The sequence below is a fragment of the Malania oleifera genome, chromosome 12 (genome assembly GCF_029873635.1).
Source record: "Malania oleifera isolate guangnan ecotype guangnan chromosome 12, ASM2987363v1, whole genome shotgun sequence".
Classification (NCBI taxonomy): Eukaryota; Viridiplantae; Streptophyta; class Magnoliopsida; order Santalales; family Ximeniaceae; genus Malania; species Malania oleifera.
In genome coordinates, this window is record NC_080428.1 from 11,988,825 (window position 1) to 12,007,156 (window position 18,332).

The window sequence follows — 18,332 nt, forward strand, 5'->3', positions numbered from 1 at the left end:
TTCTTTTAGGCAAATGGAATAGTCATTCTTACGATTAAAAACTCATCTAAACATTAGAATGGAAATAAAATGCAGAATCAGCATTCCAACCCACTCCCACATTCCAAACATAACATAAGGCTCTGTTCAGTTCCTAAAAGAAAAATAGGCATCAGAAATAATTTTCGACTCCCATTCTTTCCTGACTTTATATTCCCTCAGTCCAACATATAAATGCATCCGATAAGAACCAGTAGCACAGGGTAAGAGTTCAATAATAATAATAATTTAGCAAGTAGGATTATGAAATATGCCGAAAAGGCGCAGCATCCATACAAAATCCTGAATTGAGCTTTGTAAAGCTCTACCAAGCATCCTAATCAGGCCTTATGTGTTTAACTAGTCATTTTACTCCATTTATTCGTAGAGGATCCCTTGATTTACAGATCCAACATATGAAGCATTTTCTGGCTGTGCAACCTTGTTCAATATTATGTCTGTGTGCAGCTTGCTCCATTTCTTTATAGGGACCACAATGCCAAATGTAATGTGTGGATATTTGGATGTGAATGCTACCGTAGATGACCTACAACAAATTTTAATTGTTTTGTCCAACTTTGCAAATGGGCTTTTTCAACTGTACCCCTCAAATTCTAATCCGTATTTGGAGTTAAGTCTTGCCCTACTCGAAGCCATGAATCAGCGCCATGCCCAGCTTCATTGCCCTTCTCATATCTCAGCAGTATCCCAAACAAAATCTTCCCCTGCTTTCAGCAACAAAAGAAAAAGGTTAGTCTAAAATTCATTTACACCCGTAGAATCTGGCATTACTATCAATTTAATCCCTCATATTTTAATCACTGCAAATTGTGCCTTAATGTTTCAAACCATTTTCAATTCAAGGCAACATTAGAATTGATCTGTTAATTAATATGTAGAGGGTGACACATCATTCTAGTTTCTGATAGAAAAATAAGAAATTTTATCAAAGAGGAGGAATTACATAAAGGGGCATAAGAAGTCCTCAGAATATATAAGAATAAAAAAAAAAAAGGAAAAATATCAAAACAGCACTACCCTGCAATCATGCTGTAAGTCTGCAAAAGACAATCCTCTGAATCAACCAGCTTTAAAAGCCCACAACGAGGCCACATACTGAATCCCATCCCAAAGCATAGAAGAAGAAATCTTCTTTCGCCACATCACATTTATTTTGTCATAAATATTTATTTCATTTTACTCTTTCATTTCTTCTATTTGATATTTGTTTTTTATTTTTTTTCTTTTAATGTCATCTTTTTTCTCCTCTCCCAACACCCAAGCTTTTGGAATGCAAGGCAACATTGAAATTTGTGTGTGTGCGCGTGTGAGAGAGAGAGAGAGGTCACCAAAATTTTGCTCGCTGTTGGCCCGTCATTCTCTGCCACCACCTTTACCCCATGATGTGACATTTATCTCTGCCATTCTCAGATTCCATGAGAAGTAGGGGTGGGATTTACTGCATATTGGGGACTGATCATCAATCTTATGTTTATCCTTGACCCCTAAATTTCTACATGTATGGTGACCCAAGATCACCAACGTTCCCCAACAGAGTGACTCTGGTGAGGTCATGCCAGCAGTGATAGCAGTAGCCAGTACAAGACATGGAGGTGGTAAATCAGGGGTTGACAGTGCAATCTGGTTTGAAATGGCCTTATTTTTTAGGCTTCTATTCAACCACAAAGAGGCAGTCTTGCTCATACATTTTGTGTACCAAAAATGGAAAAAAAAAATGAGGAAATCTTTCTGGGCTTAGATCTCATTAAAAGCAGTAGGGAGCGTGAGAAATGGTCATAGCTTGGAAACTGGAAGAGAGACAAATGCCCAGATTTAACCTCGTGATTTCCATGATTTGTGCATTTATTGGGTGATTTTGGTATGAGTTCAACTGCAAAACATTTTCTTTCATATGAAAAAATGCCTCCATCTCACAAATATTTCATTGTTTTTAATTAGTAATGCATAATTACTAAATCTTATGGTAATTTGCATGGCCTTCTCTCAGCAAAAGATGAGGGCATGCATTGTTACTATGGCGGAGATAGGTTTTGGAGAGTTGCAGTGGTATGGGTTTCATATACCAATATTGTAGATGATCAATAGGGGTAGCTCGCAGAGGTGATAGATGAGGGTGGTATAGCAATTTGAAGGGGCATTTATTAGCTAGAATTTGGGTGATCAGAGATGGGAGTACAAATTTGATGGATGGAGGATTAGCTGGAACCAATGGTCTAATAGTCATTGGAGATAGGTGCATAAGGATATCAGAACTTCATCTTACCATGTGTAGGGCTTTTAAGTTTGTCCTTTTTAAAGTTGAAAATAAATCAATAAAATGAAGAAAAAAGCAAATGAAACGACTAGTGAAAAGCTAATGAAAGCAAAGCATGGGGTTGACATTTCAAAAATTGAAACATGAGGAACCAGATTGACAGTAGCCCCAAACAATAAGGGGTACAAAATGAATTTTAGCCAAAAAACTTAAACCTGGTCTTACTAATAATTAAGCCAGATTGAAATCAACCAACAAAGAACCAAAATTCAGTGACACTACATTTGAGAGCTAGGAGTTTAAGCTTTGATTTGGTTTTATGTGGATTTCAACAGAAGTCAATAGAATTTTACATTGCATTTTATCCAAATCCGTTGCTTGAAATCGATGCTTACAAATGCAAGGTAAGAGTAGTTTAGCTGACCTTTGTTCTCCTGTATGATGCTAAAGTAGCCAAGGGCTCACTAGACTTCTGTACTTGTCCAGCTTGACAATCAAAATTGATCATTTGGCAACGGTTGCATCCACCTAATGACTGTAAGAGGCAAAGAGATGATTGATAAGCGATGAAAATTAGATCTCTTGCTATACTTTTAGATAGAAAGAGATTCTGTGCTGATAGAAAATTGGAAATATTATCCACAAGACATTTATTTTTCATTTACGAAATCGTAAAAAACTATTTTAAGAAATATGAATCTACATGGCTGTTATCTTATTCATAAGCTTCAACTGGAAGAAGGAACGAGGGAGAAGAGATCATTTTCAAATGACAATGTTTTTTCTCAAAATTACCTAGAATGTTTTTGTATGTGGAATTGGAATAGGATCAGGGTACATGTGCTCCAAAATACTGTACAATGGGGTGTGCTTATAAGGATATTTAAGGGACGATTGTACAACGAAAATTTTAAATTTAAGAGAGTTGTTTTTAAATTTAAAAGAATTTTTCTTGAAAGATAGATTTAGTATTCTAACAAAAATGTAAAATGTTTCAAAACATTCACACCAATTCACAGCTATTTTGGCATACCATTTTCCATTAGCAATGTTTCTTCTAAATAGGAAAAAAAAAAAAAAAAAAGTCAACATAGCACCACCCAAGCTTTCTCCCTACCTCTTTTCAAGAAAAAGTGAAAGGCATGTCAACTTGTAATTATGTAAATTTTGATTGTTGTGAATTGTAAAGACTATGCAAGCAAACAGTATGTCGGTATGTCCACAAAATTGTGCAAACTAAAGAGGCTCCATGGGTTGTCAATTCAAGAAGCAAGCTAAAACATGTTATTTACTGTATATTTTTCTATTGCAATTTAATGCATAGTGCCATTAACATTTCTAAACATATCTAGAACTCACTGAAAAGTAATTTCTGCCGATTTTAAGTCCTTTCCATTTGTCTTCTGCATACGGTTCTCCTCCTGATATTACAAGGTTGGGACGGAATCTCATTGGATTGACTTGAGTTGATGCCCCATGAGAACCTTTTTCCACCTCTGGAACAAGAAGAAAGGGTGTGCACATTTGTATTAGAAGTTTGTTAGATAATCACTTTAGCCAAAAATTTAAGCTGTTAGGCTGTGATCAGACCTCAAAACTCCACTGCACATGCAGCCATGAGCAGGTGGAGAGAAACAAACCAAAAATCTTAAGCTGTTATGTTGTAGGCCTACAATGTATATCAGGCCTTAAAACTCCCCTACACATGCAGCCAACAGCATGTGGAGAGATAAACAGAACAAAAGCTTAAGCTGTTCGGTTGTGGGCCAACAATGTATATCAGGCCTTAAAACTCCCCTGCACATGCAGCTGACAGCATGTGGAGAGAAAACAAACGAAAAAAAACACCCAAATAGGAAATAGGATAATTCTTAACAAACGAACGAACAATAAATGTGAGCAACGAGACTAAAACCGAGGACCTCCTGGTAACCAGCTCTGTTACTTTGCTAGATTACTGCTTTACCTAAAAGCTTAAGCTGTTAGGTTGTGGGCTAACAATGTGTATCAGGCCTTAAAAAAGTTAATGTTTTCACTAAAAATGAGAAAATGTAGAATCTCAAACACATAAGAAAATAATTGTGAATAAGGATGGTTCCTTGCATTATTTTTAAAATTCCAGTACAAACAAATCCATTTTGTTTCCTGAGGTTTCAAGCTCTAGAGTGCATACATAATAGCTATTACTAAAAGTTTGAATTGAAGTTGAATCTCGAGAAATGTAATGAAGCATGGACATAGGGCATGACGAACAGGTGGGACACGGTACTGATATTTTTCTGATAGCAAAGACTCCGGTTATAAATTAGCTGGAAGTTTTCAGCATTATAGTTGTTCTCTATTCAATAGAATTAGAGCACTTCATGTATAAAATAAAATAATTCTAGTTGGAGTATTACAATATTATGTGTAGAAGGCACAAAAGAAGAGTTACCAAAGTGAGAGCTGGGCTGACCCCACGCGCCTGCGTGTTAAGGTTATTACAGGAATGTTTCTGGCGTAAATTCCTCCTGCAGTGTTCAAATCCCTCTATAAACATATTATTGAAATTTTCGGTGTTTTTTCTGGTCCAATGATCTCACCTTTTTTAATAAGTAAAAAAAATATAATATTATTTTTTTATTAATAATAATCTTATTTTTAATTTATATTTATAACATATGATTATCATATTAATTGTGAGAAATATTATAATGAAATTCGTTTTTTTTTTAATTTTTAATATTAATTTAAATTAATAGATGGTTTTTATTCTTCATTCCATAATTGAATTATGTTTCATTAATAATTAATATATTATAATACATAATAAAATAATATTTGATTATCTTCTAATGTATTTTTTAAATTATAAAATAGTCATTAAATTTTCTTATATTTACAAAATTGACCCCGCCTATGAACAGTGTCACTTATAAGTTGCCACAAAGCTATCTTAGTTTGCTTCTCAAAATTTACTTAAATAGTTCTCAAAAAAGTGATTCTGGAAAAACACTTATTGCAAGTGTTCGTTGCAATGCAAGCCAACGCCATTTTTTGTTTTTTTTCCGTAAAAGTGCTTATTTTAAGTGATAAGTATTACAAGCACTTTGTTTTTAAGTGCTCCCAAACGGGGGCTTACTATTCCTATTCCCTTAGTAGCTGTGGTGGATCCATCAGCAAGGGTAACTCGAGGTAGATTTGTAGAATACTGGGGAGTAGGAAAGAAGTTGATGGCACGTGCCATATGGGCAGTAGCAGCAAAGTCGATAACCCAGGGATTAGTGGGAGACAAATCGGATGACATACATACGGTATGGTTACTTTTCTGAGCAAAAAATGCAATATGATAAGATGCTTGTTGGGATGCCTGATACTGCAGGAATTTAAAATACTCGTCCTTGGAAAAAACTACAGTATGCTGTTCACTCAAACAAGTAATTGACAAGGGAGACACTTTTGAGATTTGGGAACTCCATTCCAACACAAATACAACCTCGATAGAGCAGCAAATCAAAAACACACAGCAGGCACTATGTTTTTCATATTCACCAACTCAATCCCAACATAAACAACCTTTGACAACTGATTCAAACCACAAGGCCACAACATACCATTCAAAAGCGCAGAAAATACGACTTTCAGGCTTAATAAACTTGATAAACATTGACAAACAGCTTCAAGAAGCATTAAACAACCATTTCTCGGATCTTGTAAAAGAGCAACTTAAAAAGGTAATATCGTTGAACAAAAAACATCACCAAAAACTTCAATAATATTTTTAGAGAGGGATTCGAGCCCTGCTGGAAGAATTCAGGCTAGAAACATGCCTGAAATTTTCTCATGTGCTGGCATGTGACGTCGGCCCTGGCAGCCTTTGACTGGCGCATGAGGAAGCTGCTGGAGATGAGATTCCAGTGGGAGGCAGATTGGCAGGGTCTGTAGATGACTATGGTGTTGTTTTTGAAAAATCTATTGTGGGTTTTGTGTTCCTGAACTGGCAGTGTTGCCCAGGAATTTTCCGGCAACTTCTTTGGCTTCCAGCAGCTCATGGCTATTATTTTGGGCTATACTGTTGCTGGGAATTCTACTACGATGGTAGACATGCAGCAGATTTAGGGTTTTGGGCTTCCATTTTGATGGTGGCTGTGACAATTAGGGTTTAGGTCTCAGAATCTTGCTCTAATACCATGTTGAATAATTTGGTGAAATGGAAGACTCATAATGATAGGTCTCTTCCTTTATTTATAATATATGTCAAAATACATTCCAATGACCATAATGCCCTTACTAACTCTTACTTGTTAACATAATACTCACACACTAACAATGCTAATGACTAAGATAACCATCAACAATAATTATAGAAGTGTTACGGACAAAAATACCCCCACTCACACAACGTAATTGCTGAAATAACCTACTCTCTTCTAACACTCCCTCTCAAGCTAGAGGTGTATACATATCACCTGACCCCAGTTTGTTACAACCATTAGACAAGGTAACAAAAGGAGTCCTCAAGACCTTCTTCAATACAACATCCCTCACAAAATGACAATTAACTTCAATGTGCTACATCCCATCTCCCATGAGTGGTCAAGGCATCCATATCTACATCCATTGCATGCTTCGACCCAGGGTTAGCAAGTGCTTCAACATGCGAGGAAGGGATAGAAACTGAGGAAATAGACAAGGGAAAAGAATGCATAGGACTAGGAAGGTGAAGAATTGAAAATGAACGATAGGATAAGCAACTAAGGATTGCTGAGTCCATGTTTGAGTACCTTTCCGGTGAGCAATGGGCAAATCCAAGTCACTTTGGGATGGATCGCTAGAACCAAAAGTTGAATTGGTGATGGAAAGAGGAGTTGCTAGCATGGTGGTAGTGATGTTTGTGCTAGCTTTTCATTGTTCGTAAACCTTCAATTGTTTCTTTGGATCAATAAAGAATGGATTTGGAAGAGGGGCAGAAGATTTCTCAATAGGGATAACAGTAGGAATAGAAGGATCAGCACAAGAGAGGGGACCATAACTTGTTGGCGGAATCAAAATAGATTCATCAGAGGACCCAACATTCACAAAATTAGGGTGCCCCCTCAAAAAAGGTGACATCAGCACTAACATATTTCGCACAAGTGTGGGATCATAACATCTATATCCTTTATATGTTCTCAAGTATCCAATGAAAGCACATTTAACAGCAAAAGGAAAGAACTTGTCCTGACTAGTATGTGGAATATGAGCAAAACATTTGCACCCACCCAAAGACACGAGGCACAGCAGAGAACACGGATGTTTCAGGGAACATGATGGAGAAGGGAATTTATCCCCCTAGGACATGAGGACATCCTATTGAGCAAAAAACAGGCTGTACGAAGAGTATCAGTCCAAAAGGTTTTAGGAACATGCATACGAAGGAGTAGAGACCATGTTATGTCAAGAAAATGTCTATTTTTTCTTTCAGCTACTCCATTTTGCTGAGGGGGTATGTATATATGATGTTTGATGAATAATCCCTTTAGCCAAGCAAAAAGACTAAAGCTCATTTTGAACAAATTCAAGTGCACTGTCAAATCAAAAAATTTGAATACCAAGGCCAAACTAAGTTTTAATTTCTTGGCAGAATTGCGTAAATACATTAAAAAATTCAGACCTATTTCTAATTGATCCAGGTCATATGTGAAAATCATTCGCAAAGGAAACAAAATATTGATGACCTATCAAATTCTTCACTCGATGGACCCCAAATATATGAATAAATGTGGGAATTGGGAAAACAATGGTTTACTATAGACTTGATTCTAAAACGAAAAAGATGTCCTAATATGCTTTCCCAATGGACATGCAAAACACTCAAAATGAGAAGCAAACTTGAACATAGGAAAAACTTGTAGTTTTTGAAAGGATGGATAACCCAAATGAGCATTCCATTAATCAAGAGAAACACCATTAGTAGAAATTGAGGAAGCCGTATGACGAATTAGACCCACCATGACCACCATCAAAATAGTACAGGCCACCCTTCTCAAGCCCTCCACCAATCCTGAATGGGCCACAGTAGTACTAGATATAAAAGACTGAGTTTGGAGTTTTTGAACCATGCAAAAAAGATTGTTAAACTCCTCTCGTACACGGTGGATGAGGTAATCAACTCCCCAGTGGAGCGGCAGGTGCATCTGAAGTGTCAATAGCAGGATTGCCTTTCACAAGAGATTTATTGGCCCAAGCTGGTTTCCCAAGGAGATCCCAACAATGATTAATGGTATGATTTTCCTTGCCACAATGTGTGCAAATGTGAGAATTGTCACAACAAACTCCTCGTCATACACAACTGCTGCCACAACCACAATCCAACCTCTCCCTCGTCCCCCAAATTTTAGAGGTAGTATCCATGGCTAACTTATAGCAGAAAGAAGCTTGAGTAGTCAGGCAGCACACACTAACACAAAGAGCACTTTCAAAACTTCAGAAAAAAAATAAAAAAAATCAGAATTTACAATACTTTAAACTCTCTAAAACCGAGAAAACCCAAAACTTCAATAGGCAGCTATGACTACAGAACTTGGCTTAGAATATCCTAGGAGGAATTACATAACCGCCAAGACCATGGCATGGCAGATCACAGGAAAATACTGCAGGCATTTAATAAACAACCTGGCAGTGGCTCCAGGCATTCCAGCTGGCAGCAACTGGAAACAAGTGTAGAGAAAAAGAGGAAATGAATATTTGAACATTAATCGAAACACCCAGCAATCAGTACAAGATTGCAAGCAATCAATCATGAGAAACAGACTGAAATCGCCTCAGCAAATCATCATAACCCATAGGGAGGGTGTCCTTAAATGACTCTCAAACCAACCAGAAAATTAGATTGGAAAATTGATTAGGGGAGGACAAGGAAAAAAACAAAAAACAGAGAATCAAAACCAATTCAGATAAATCAGATTTGAAGGAGATCAACGCACTGATACCATGTTGTAAAGTTAGAGATAGAGGAGAGAAGATGAGAAAGAGAGAATAGAAGAGGAGAAGAAGAGAAAAAGAGAAGAAAAAACTGAGTAGCAGTTCCCTGGAGTCTTATGTACAGACCTGCCCTCTTATATATTAATAATAATAATTAAGGACAAACATCCCCCACCACACAAACTAATTGCTGAAATAACCTATTCTCTTCTAACAAATAAGAAAGTGCCAAATGCTAAAATTTTTAAAATTTTTGACAGCTGATTTGGACTGCAAGAACATAAATTTTATCTCCCAAAAAAAAAAAAACGGGAACACAATTGAACTCCATCAATTCAGACAGTAGTGCATTCTTTAAAAGAAGGTTAAAATGTCTTAATATTCATATACCATTAGCATAAGAGTCAGGTGTCACCTAGGAAACCAAAAGATTAGAAATAAACATACTTGAGTATAATCGCTTGCTGAGGTCAGAGATGCTTTCTTCTGATACTAATAAGAACTGAGCCTCGTTGGCAAAATTCAATCTCATACCAACATTTCTGCACAAGCTTACATTTTTGTTGTTTAAGCAAAAGTCATCCCATGAACTGAAACAACGTAATAATATGCAAGGCCAAGCAACAGCCCTACTGAACCAAGTGTTGACTTCATCATGATAAGCCTGGACTTCAAATCTAATGGACAAACAAAACCATTATATGGCAACAATCAAAATAACATTATGCAGAAAATATACAAAGAATAGTAGTATTTGAAACATGATATGAATTTAAAATGCAGTTGGGGATATAAAAAATTATTAAAAGAGATGAAAGAAATATTTATTTTTGAACAAGTTTTACATTTAATTGCATGAATGTATAGATGGAATTAGAAAATATTCGCAAAATATAATAATTGTCCTTTCTTAAAAAAATAAATATATACGAACAACAATAACAACAACAACAACAAAGCAAGCCTTAAGTCCCAATAGGTGGGTTTGGTTACATGAATTCTTTTCCGCTAATTTATGCAATTGTGGATAATTTCCTTCAATAAATTCAAAGCTATTAAATTGTTACTCACTATCTCATTCCAAGTTATTTTAGGTCTAACCCTACCCCTTCTACTGCCCCTCACTGTAACCATGGTCTTAAATTTCCACGAAATTGTCGAAATTTCCGATTTCCGTCACCCTTGAAATCGAAATGGCAGTCGATTTCCGTCTTTCATAATTTCCGTCGAAATCTCAACGAATTATCCGAAATTTATCAAAACCTTGAAATTTTAGCAAAATTTGTCAAAATTTTAACCATACAATAAAATTTCGTCGAAATTCAAACGAGAGATTCAAGAGTGAAGTGAAATTTCTCTTTTAATTTATTTTATTGAAACAAAAGGTTACCACAAGTGCTTTTGAAATTATATGAAAAAATAAACTTATAGTAATACTTTATTTAACCATTCATGTCTAAATTATCAATATTTGTATAATAAATAATATTTAAATGAATTATGAATTTCATTTGTATTAATTGAATCTGTTTAATGTACATTATCTTACAAACATGTTTGATACACATACTATTTTACAACTTTTCCACCCTATACAAAACATAGATGTATTTAATTTGTAATACATTAGTCTTAAAACTTATATTTGTTAACGATTTCTAAAGTTTCACAAAGAATTCCATGCTTTACTACTAGTTTCCGTTATTTTTTCAAATTGAAATCGAAATCGACATCGAAATCGAAATTTCCGTTCTTTTGGAGCTTTGAAATTTGAGTCGAAATCGAAATTTAAGACCTTGACTGTAATTAACTCACTTTTCCTCGCTGGCACACCATACGGCCTATGTTGCAAGTGCCCAAACCATTTGAGTTGTCACTCCCTTATCTTATCTTTCGTAAGAGCTATGCCTAACTTGCTGCAAATATATTCATTTCTTAATTTATCTTTTAACATTATACTACTCGTTCATCTTAGCATTCTCAACTAGGAAACTTTTACTTTTTGGATATGTTATTTATTAGTCGCCCAAGATCTATATAGCATAGCTAGTCTTACAATTGTCCTATAAAATTCCTTTTTAATTTAAGAGTATTCTACAATCATGGTAAGGATTTATATCATAGTGATCTGACAAGTTTTACGCTAGCTACCAACTACCTAACGCAACCATCCTCCTTTACTTGGGCTTAGGACTAGCTGTGTGTGAAAAGATTAGGATATTGAGTGCATCACAGTTAGAGAATTTTTTAAAAAATATATATAATAAATAAAAAATAAATTTGCATAAAAACTCTAAATACTTCAAGATATATTTCAATAACAAGGTCACAATGGTAAAGTGGAGCATAATGCATCTTTTGAAGTTGATTGACAGTTTATTTTAATTTATTTTTTTGGTCATTTCCAATATCAAACTGATTTTAAACATCAGATTCTGTGGGTTATTTGTGATCATATCAGAAAGCAAGGCATTTTCCAACAGCCACTAGAGTATTTTAAATGGATGCTTGGACCATGTCACACTAATGTGTTCTACAAGAAAAATTGATGTGACACCTTAAAAAAAAAAAAATGAGCCAAGTCATTTTGTTGATTTTATGTAGCTCAATTATCAAGCTTTTAACAAGTAAATTCACTTTATTAACTGTCCTTTATCCAATCAAGTTCGGATGTGTGTACATGTCGAAGTGCACTCCAAACAGTTAGGAAATGTATTCCACTACATATGTATGAAGCTATTCATTATGCCAGATATTTGATAGGGATGAACAATAATAATACAATATTTACAGCTGAGAAGTTAAGATCACACCTCTGACCATGTATATCCATTTCTTCTCTTTCACCATGATATAAATCTACTGAATCAAGATTAATCTGCAGCTTTGCTCTGCAGCGTGGTGACTCTACAAACAATATTTCCCGATTGAGATCAATGAAAGTATTAATGAGGCACATTTCAGGAACCTACAAAACAAAATAGAGATAAAGTAATCTAGATTCACTCAGAAATTGCAAACGAAAAAGTTATCATTATATTAAAAAGAAGGTAACTTCTTGTCCTTGGTCTTATTTTTCCCTTCAGCTGTTTTTTTTTTTTTTTTCTAGGATTTCTTATCCTACCTTAGATCGTGCTCCCTTTTCTTCTTTCTTCATATCTTCTCCTTAAAAAAATAAAGGTGACTTGTGAAAATTAAACAATAGGAATATTTAACCCATGCTCGTGAACATGTGGTTTAAACCCATGAAATAGTTTATCTTTTATTTATTTGTCCATCTATTATTTTTCTTGAATAGTCTACACTAAGACATCAAAAATTTAGGATCTTTTTATCCATGCTAGTAGTGTTTCCAAGTTAAGTAATTGACAGATTCTGTCTTGTTCGGTTGGCAGAGCAGGCTCCAAAATGATATTCTTATCATTATAGTGAAACACATGCTCTCATGTCCTTGAGTCTCACCCAAATCATCCAACCAAGACCAATCAACAAGCACATGGCTAATATTTGTGGGTATCATATCACATCAAACATTACTAAAATAGTCACCCATTTTGAAAGGAACTGTTGAATAATTGGGTGAAATGGAAGACTCACTCAAAATGATAGGTCTCTCCCTTTATTTATAATATATGTCAAAGTACATGCCAATGACCATAATGCCCTTACTAACTCTTGTTAACATAACACACACACACTAACAATGCTAATGAATAAGATAACCATCAACACTCCCCTTCAAGCTAGAGCATATATATCATATGCTTCTAGCTTGTTACAAATGAATTTAACACGAGCACCCCAAAGGCTTCAGTCAATAAATCAGCAAGCTACAAATCAGACTTCACATAAGTGTTGGTAATGAGCTTCTACACAAGTTTCTCCTAAACAAAGTGGCAATCAACTTCAATGTGTTTTGTGCGCTAAGGGAGGACTAGGTTGGAAGGAATATGAATGGCCTCTTGATTATCACATAACAACTCCATAGACTGAGAAAGTGAAAAACCTAGTTCTTCCAACATGTACTTCAATCAAACAAATTCACATGCAGTGTGACCCATGGCCTTATATTCTAACTCAACACTTGACCTGGCCACCATGGTTTGTTTCTTACTACTCCAAGAAACCAAATTTCCACCAAGGATATAGTACACGGTTGTAGATCTTCTATCAAAAGGTGATTCAGCCCAATTTGCATCAGTATATCCTTGAATATGAGTGTGACCTCGATCTTGATATAAGAGACCTTTCCCAGGTTCACCTTTGAGATATCTCAAGATGCAAATTACCACATCCCAGTGACTTGTTCTTGAAGAATCAAAAATTTGATTCACAACATTTGTTGTGAAAGATATATCTGGTCGAGTGACTATGAGATAATTCAACTTTCCAACAAGTCTCCAATATCGCCCTCAATTGGGCAACTTCCATATTTGGCACTAGCCACTATTAGGATCCGTAGGTGTATCAACAGGTTTGGATCCCAATAGTACAATCTCATATAAAAGATCAAGAATATACTTCCTCTGTGACAAGACGATTTCGAAGAGTGACTTGCATATGATAGGATACCTAGGGAAGTTCTATTGTGGGTTTTAGGAAAAAAAAAAGGTGTTATGTAATAGGTATACCGATGTCATTAAGGATATGTACGATAGAGTAATGACTAGTGTAAAGATTATAGATGGAGAAACTAGAGAATTTCCAATTACCATAGGTGTACATCAAGGGTCTACTTTGAGTCCTTATCTTTTTACTTTAGTGATGGACCAATTGACTAAAAGTATTCAAAAGGAAGTTCCATGGTGTATGTTTTTTGAAGATGATATTGTATTAATTGACGAAACTAGGGACGGAGTAGAGGCTAAGTTAGAATTATGGAGAGAAGCTTTGGAATCTAGAGGCTTTAGAATAAGTAGAAATAAGATAGGAGGAATATTGGAAACAAAGTTAAACTTGATGATGAATAAATAAATAGCACTTGTAGATTTTGATACCCCGGATCTAGTATGCAAGCTAAAGGAGAAATTGAAGATGATGCATAGAGTTAAAGCAGGTTGGGTAAAATGGAAAAGTGCTTCAAGTGTGCTCTGTGATCGTAGAATACCCTTAAAATTGAAAGGGAAGTTTTATCGGACAACTATAAGACCAGCTATGCTATATGGATCGGAATGTTGGGCGACGAAGAAACATAATATCCAAAAAGTAAAAATTGCCAATATGAGAATGCCTAGATGGATGAGTGGTATAACATGAAAAGATAAATTAAGGAATGAACATATTCGTGGAAAGTTAGGTGTAGCTTCTATAGAAGATAAGATAAGGGAAGGACGACTGAGATGGTATGGACACTTGCAACGTAGGCCACATAGTGCACCTATGAGGAAGAGTGACTTAGCTACTGTGGGGGGCAGTAGAAGGGGTAGGGGTAGACCTAAAATAACTTGGGAGAAGATAGTGAGTAAGGATTCAATATCCTTGAATGTATCAAAAGAAATGGTCCATGATTGCATAAATTGGCGGAAAAGGATTCATATAGCCAACCACACTTAGTGGGACTAAGGCTTGGTTTTGTTTTTGTTGTTGTTATCTTGATAATTCTATACACAACAAGTACTTCAATGCTCTCAAATCCTTTGTCTAAAACTTAGTCTGTAGGAAATGCTTTAGGCTTTGAATACCTTGATCATCATCACAAGTAATCACAAAATCATCCACACAATAAGTACAATTTTTTCAAATCAAGTATGATGATAAAGTATAGAATGATCTACTACACACCGTTGAAGACATAACTCAAGTACCAAACCATGCCCTCGGAGACTATTTTAAACCATATAGTGACCCCTTGAGCAACAAACCCGGGTGGTTGCTTCATATACACCTCCGCCTAAAGATGACCATGCAAGAAGCATTCTTCATGTCTAATGGGTGTAGAGGCCTGTGATATATGGTGGCTAAGGAGATGAATAAACATACAAAGGCAAGTTTGACTACATGGTAGAACGTGTCTAAATAGTTTAGGCCATACAACTGAGTATATCCCTTAGCAACAAGGCAAGTCTTCAATCGAGATAGGTAACAATCTGGACTAGCCTTCATAGTGTACACACGACAACCAACCACATACTTACTAGGAGGAAGAGGTACCAAGTCCCAAGTATCATTCTCCTATAAAGCATACATCTCTTCTATCATTGCATTCCTCCACTCAGAATGGGACAAAACCTTAGAAATAGACTTGGGAAGAGCACTAGAAGACAGGATACTAACAAAACCATAGTATGAAGGTGACTAGAAATCATAAGAAAAAAATTTTGCAATTGGATGCTGGGTACAAGTGCATTTACCTTTTCAAAATGTAGTAGGAGGATTATCCACTTGGGGAAGAGGATCATCTGACGAGGGAATTGGAGGCGTAGAAGTGGAAGCTAGAGGAGTCTCTCCTCCCGTAAATCGTCGTGTGTAAACTTGCCGATTGGGATGATCTAAGCTATGAGAAGGACTCAAACTGGATGAAGATGTAGGAGGACTAGACGAGGGAAATAAGTTAGGATCATAAAGACTAGATAGAGGAAGAGAGTCATCAAGGTCGACAGAACTCAAGGAATCAGAATAGTATGGTGTAGACTCAAAAGGTGACATCAGCAGAGACAAAGAATCGATGTAAAGTGAAATTGTAACATCGATATCCATTTTGAGTGTATGAATAACCCAAAAAAATACATTTGATAGCACAAGGATCTATTTTATTCCTTACTGGATTTAACTGATGAACAAAGGACACAACCAAATATACGAGGAAGGGAAAACAAAGGAGCATTAGGGAAGATAATTGTGTTAGAGGTTATTTATGTTTTTTTGTATTATTATTATTAAGTGTGTTAGTATGTTAATTAGTGAGAGTTAGTAAGCCGTTGTCGGAAAACACATTCCTATCATTGCCCTTCTTAAATCCACCTCCACCCTTCATTATTTCACAAAACCGACCATACAGCCAAGAACAGAACCCTACGAAGCCTTCCCCCACAAAACCCCATTGCGGGAAAAGGCCACACGCACCGCCACGCGCTGACCAACTGCCGGCATTGTCGACCCCATGCGCAGGCGTGTGAGAGGGTTTCTGGCCACCTTTGTCCTTTTTTTTTTTCCCCTCTACAATGTTTTGATTTCTTCTCTAGAAAATATTATCAAGTTGTTGGACATGTTTTCTGCTAAAACATTTAACTTTTTTCGACCATGCACTCGCGGTAATCCATTAATTTTTGTTCGGTGTTTGTAAAGGCTTCTTTGTGAGTTTTTTGGAGCAATGGTAGTGTTTGTAAGTTAAGTGGTAAGACTGTGGTAGTGCTATATCAGTAGGTGAGTCGTTCACCTCATTTGTGGTTGTGTTGGCACTTCACATACTTTGTGATTGTCTCGATTAGTTTTGATTCTTCTTCTTGGTTGACATTGGAGTGGCTGCAAGTTTGTGAGTTTTGGGATGGAGTCTATGAATCCCAAAAGTATGTTTGTTTCCTACATCGCTGCCACAGATAATGACTTAAAAGTTGGATGGAAAGAATTAGGTACAATGGTTTAAAGCTATTCGGGTTTATTTAGAAAGATTATGAAAATCTGACCACTTGCTCCAATCTAATCCTCATGATGAGAAGAGAAAAGAAGTGTGGATTCAAGAAGATTCCTTGATTGTTTCCCTTTTGTGGACCATGATGGAGCCACCAATTGCACGGATGTGTATGCATCTAGATACATGCAAGGAGATTTGGGATTATGCCAAGCTTCTATAATCTAGTAACATTACACGTATATATGATTTATCCCAGAAGTACTTTCAGTTACAACGAGATAGGAGCATTGTTGATTATTTTGGAGAGATGAAGCATATTCATTAGGAGCCTAACGTCACGCAACTTATAACTGCTGACGTTCATGAGATGCAGAAGCAAAGGGAGCAAATGATGGTCCTCCAGGTTCTAATGGGCTTGAGACCCGAGTTTAAGGCAGTCCAGTCCCACATACTTAGTAGTGCTAAGTTGCCATCATTTGCTGATGTTTATTCTCATGTCCTTTATGCTTCCTTTAGCACACATTCTCTTGCTCTTGCATCTGGCTTTGAGAAGACAACCTTTGCTACACAGGGTGATTCTAGTTTTCTACCAAACAACTGCAAAAGTGATCAAGGTGGTTTGAGTGGTCGAGATTGGCGAGGTAAAGGGACTCCTTGCAAGTGCACTCATTGCGGACAAAGTATCATACTCTTGAGAAGTGCTTAGATCTCCACGGTAGACCTTCACATGTTGCCAATGCAGCCACCATCAACTCCACACCTTTGGGTCCAAGTAGGGGGCAACATACTATATCCATGCCAGAGTAAGAGTATTCCAAGTTCCAACAATATCAAGCGTCACAACAAGCTTCTCTTCCATTGTATCTCTTGCCCATACAAGTAATCCTATAGTATGCCTGTCATCTAGTACTTCTCATCCTTTGGTCATAGACTCCCATGCTGTTGGTCATATCACATGTATACATAATTTCTTCTCTACTTTTAATATCTTGCAAATTTACCTCGTGTTACTCTTGTTGATGGATCCACTAGTGTGGTCAAGGAAATTGGGATTATAAATCCCACTTCTTTTATTTCTTTTCCTTCGGTTCTGTATATTCCCAAGTTTCCCTTCAATCTTATTTCTATTAGCAAGATTACTATTGAATAATTGGGTGAAATGGAAGATCTAGAGACAATGAAAGGTCTCTCCCTATATTTTAATATATGTCATACCAATGACCATAATGCCCTTACTAACTTTTACTTGTTAACATAACACTCGCACACTAACAATGCTAATGACTAAGATAACTATCAACACTTCCCCCCCCCCAAAGCCCAGCATATAAATCATATGCTTCTAGCTTGTTACAAATGAATTTAACATAAGCACCCCCAATGACTTCAGTAAATAAATTAGCAAGTTGCAAATCATACTTCACATAAGTGATGGTAATGAGCTTCTGCACAAGTTTCTCCCAGTTACTTGTTCTCAATGAATCAAGAAATTGACTTACAACATTTGTTGCAAAAGATATATCTGAC

At 36.2% G+C, this 18,332-nt stretch overlaps 1 protein-coding gene across 2 annotated transcripts in view; it reads right to left on the minus strand.

Annotated features, from left to right (window-relative positions):
• Positions 1–245: 245 nt before the first annotated feature.
• The window catches only part of LOC131145143 (molybdenum cofactor sulfurase), a 158,012-nt gene continuing 139,925 nt past the window's right edge, over positions 246–18,332 (minus strand). For both annotated transcript variants that reach the window (XM_058094244.1, XM_058094243.1), the window contains 5 exons: positions 12,049–12,203; positions 9,683–9,912; positions 3,653–3,789; positions 2,718–2,828; positions 246–743 (listed from right to left, as the gene is read on the minus strand). In XM_058094244.1, coding sequence (XP_057950227.1) covers positions 633–743; positions 2,718–2,828; positions 3,653–3,789; positions 9,683–9,912; positions 12,049–12,203 — 744 coding nt within the window. In that variant the 3' untranslated portion in view covers positions 246–632. The remainder of the gene's footprint in view (positions 744–2,717; positions 2,829–3,652; positions 3,790–9,682; positions 9,913–12,048; positions 12,204–18,332) is intronic.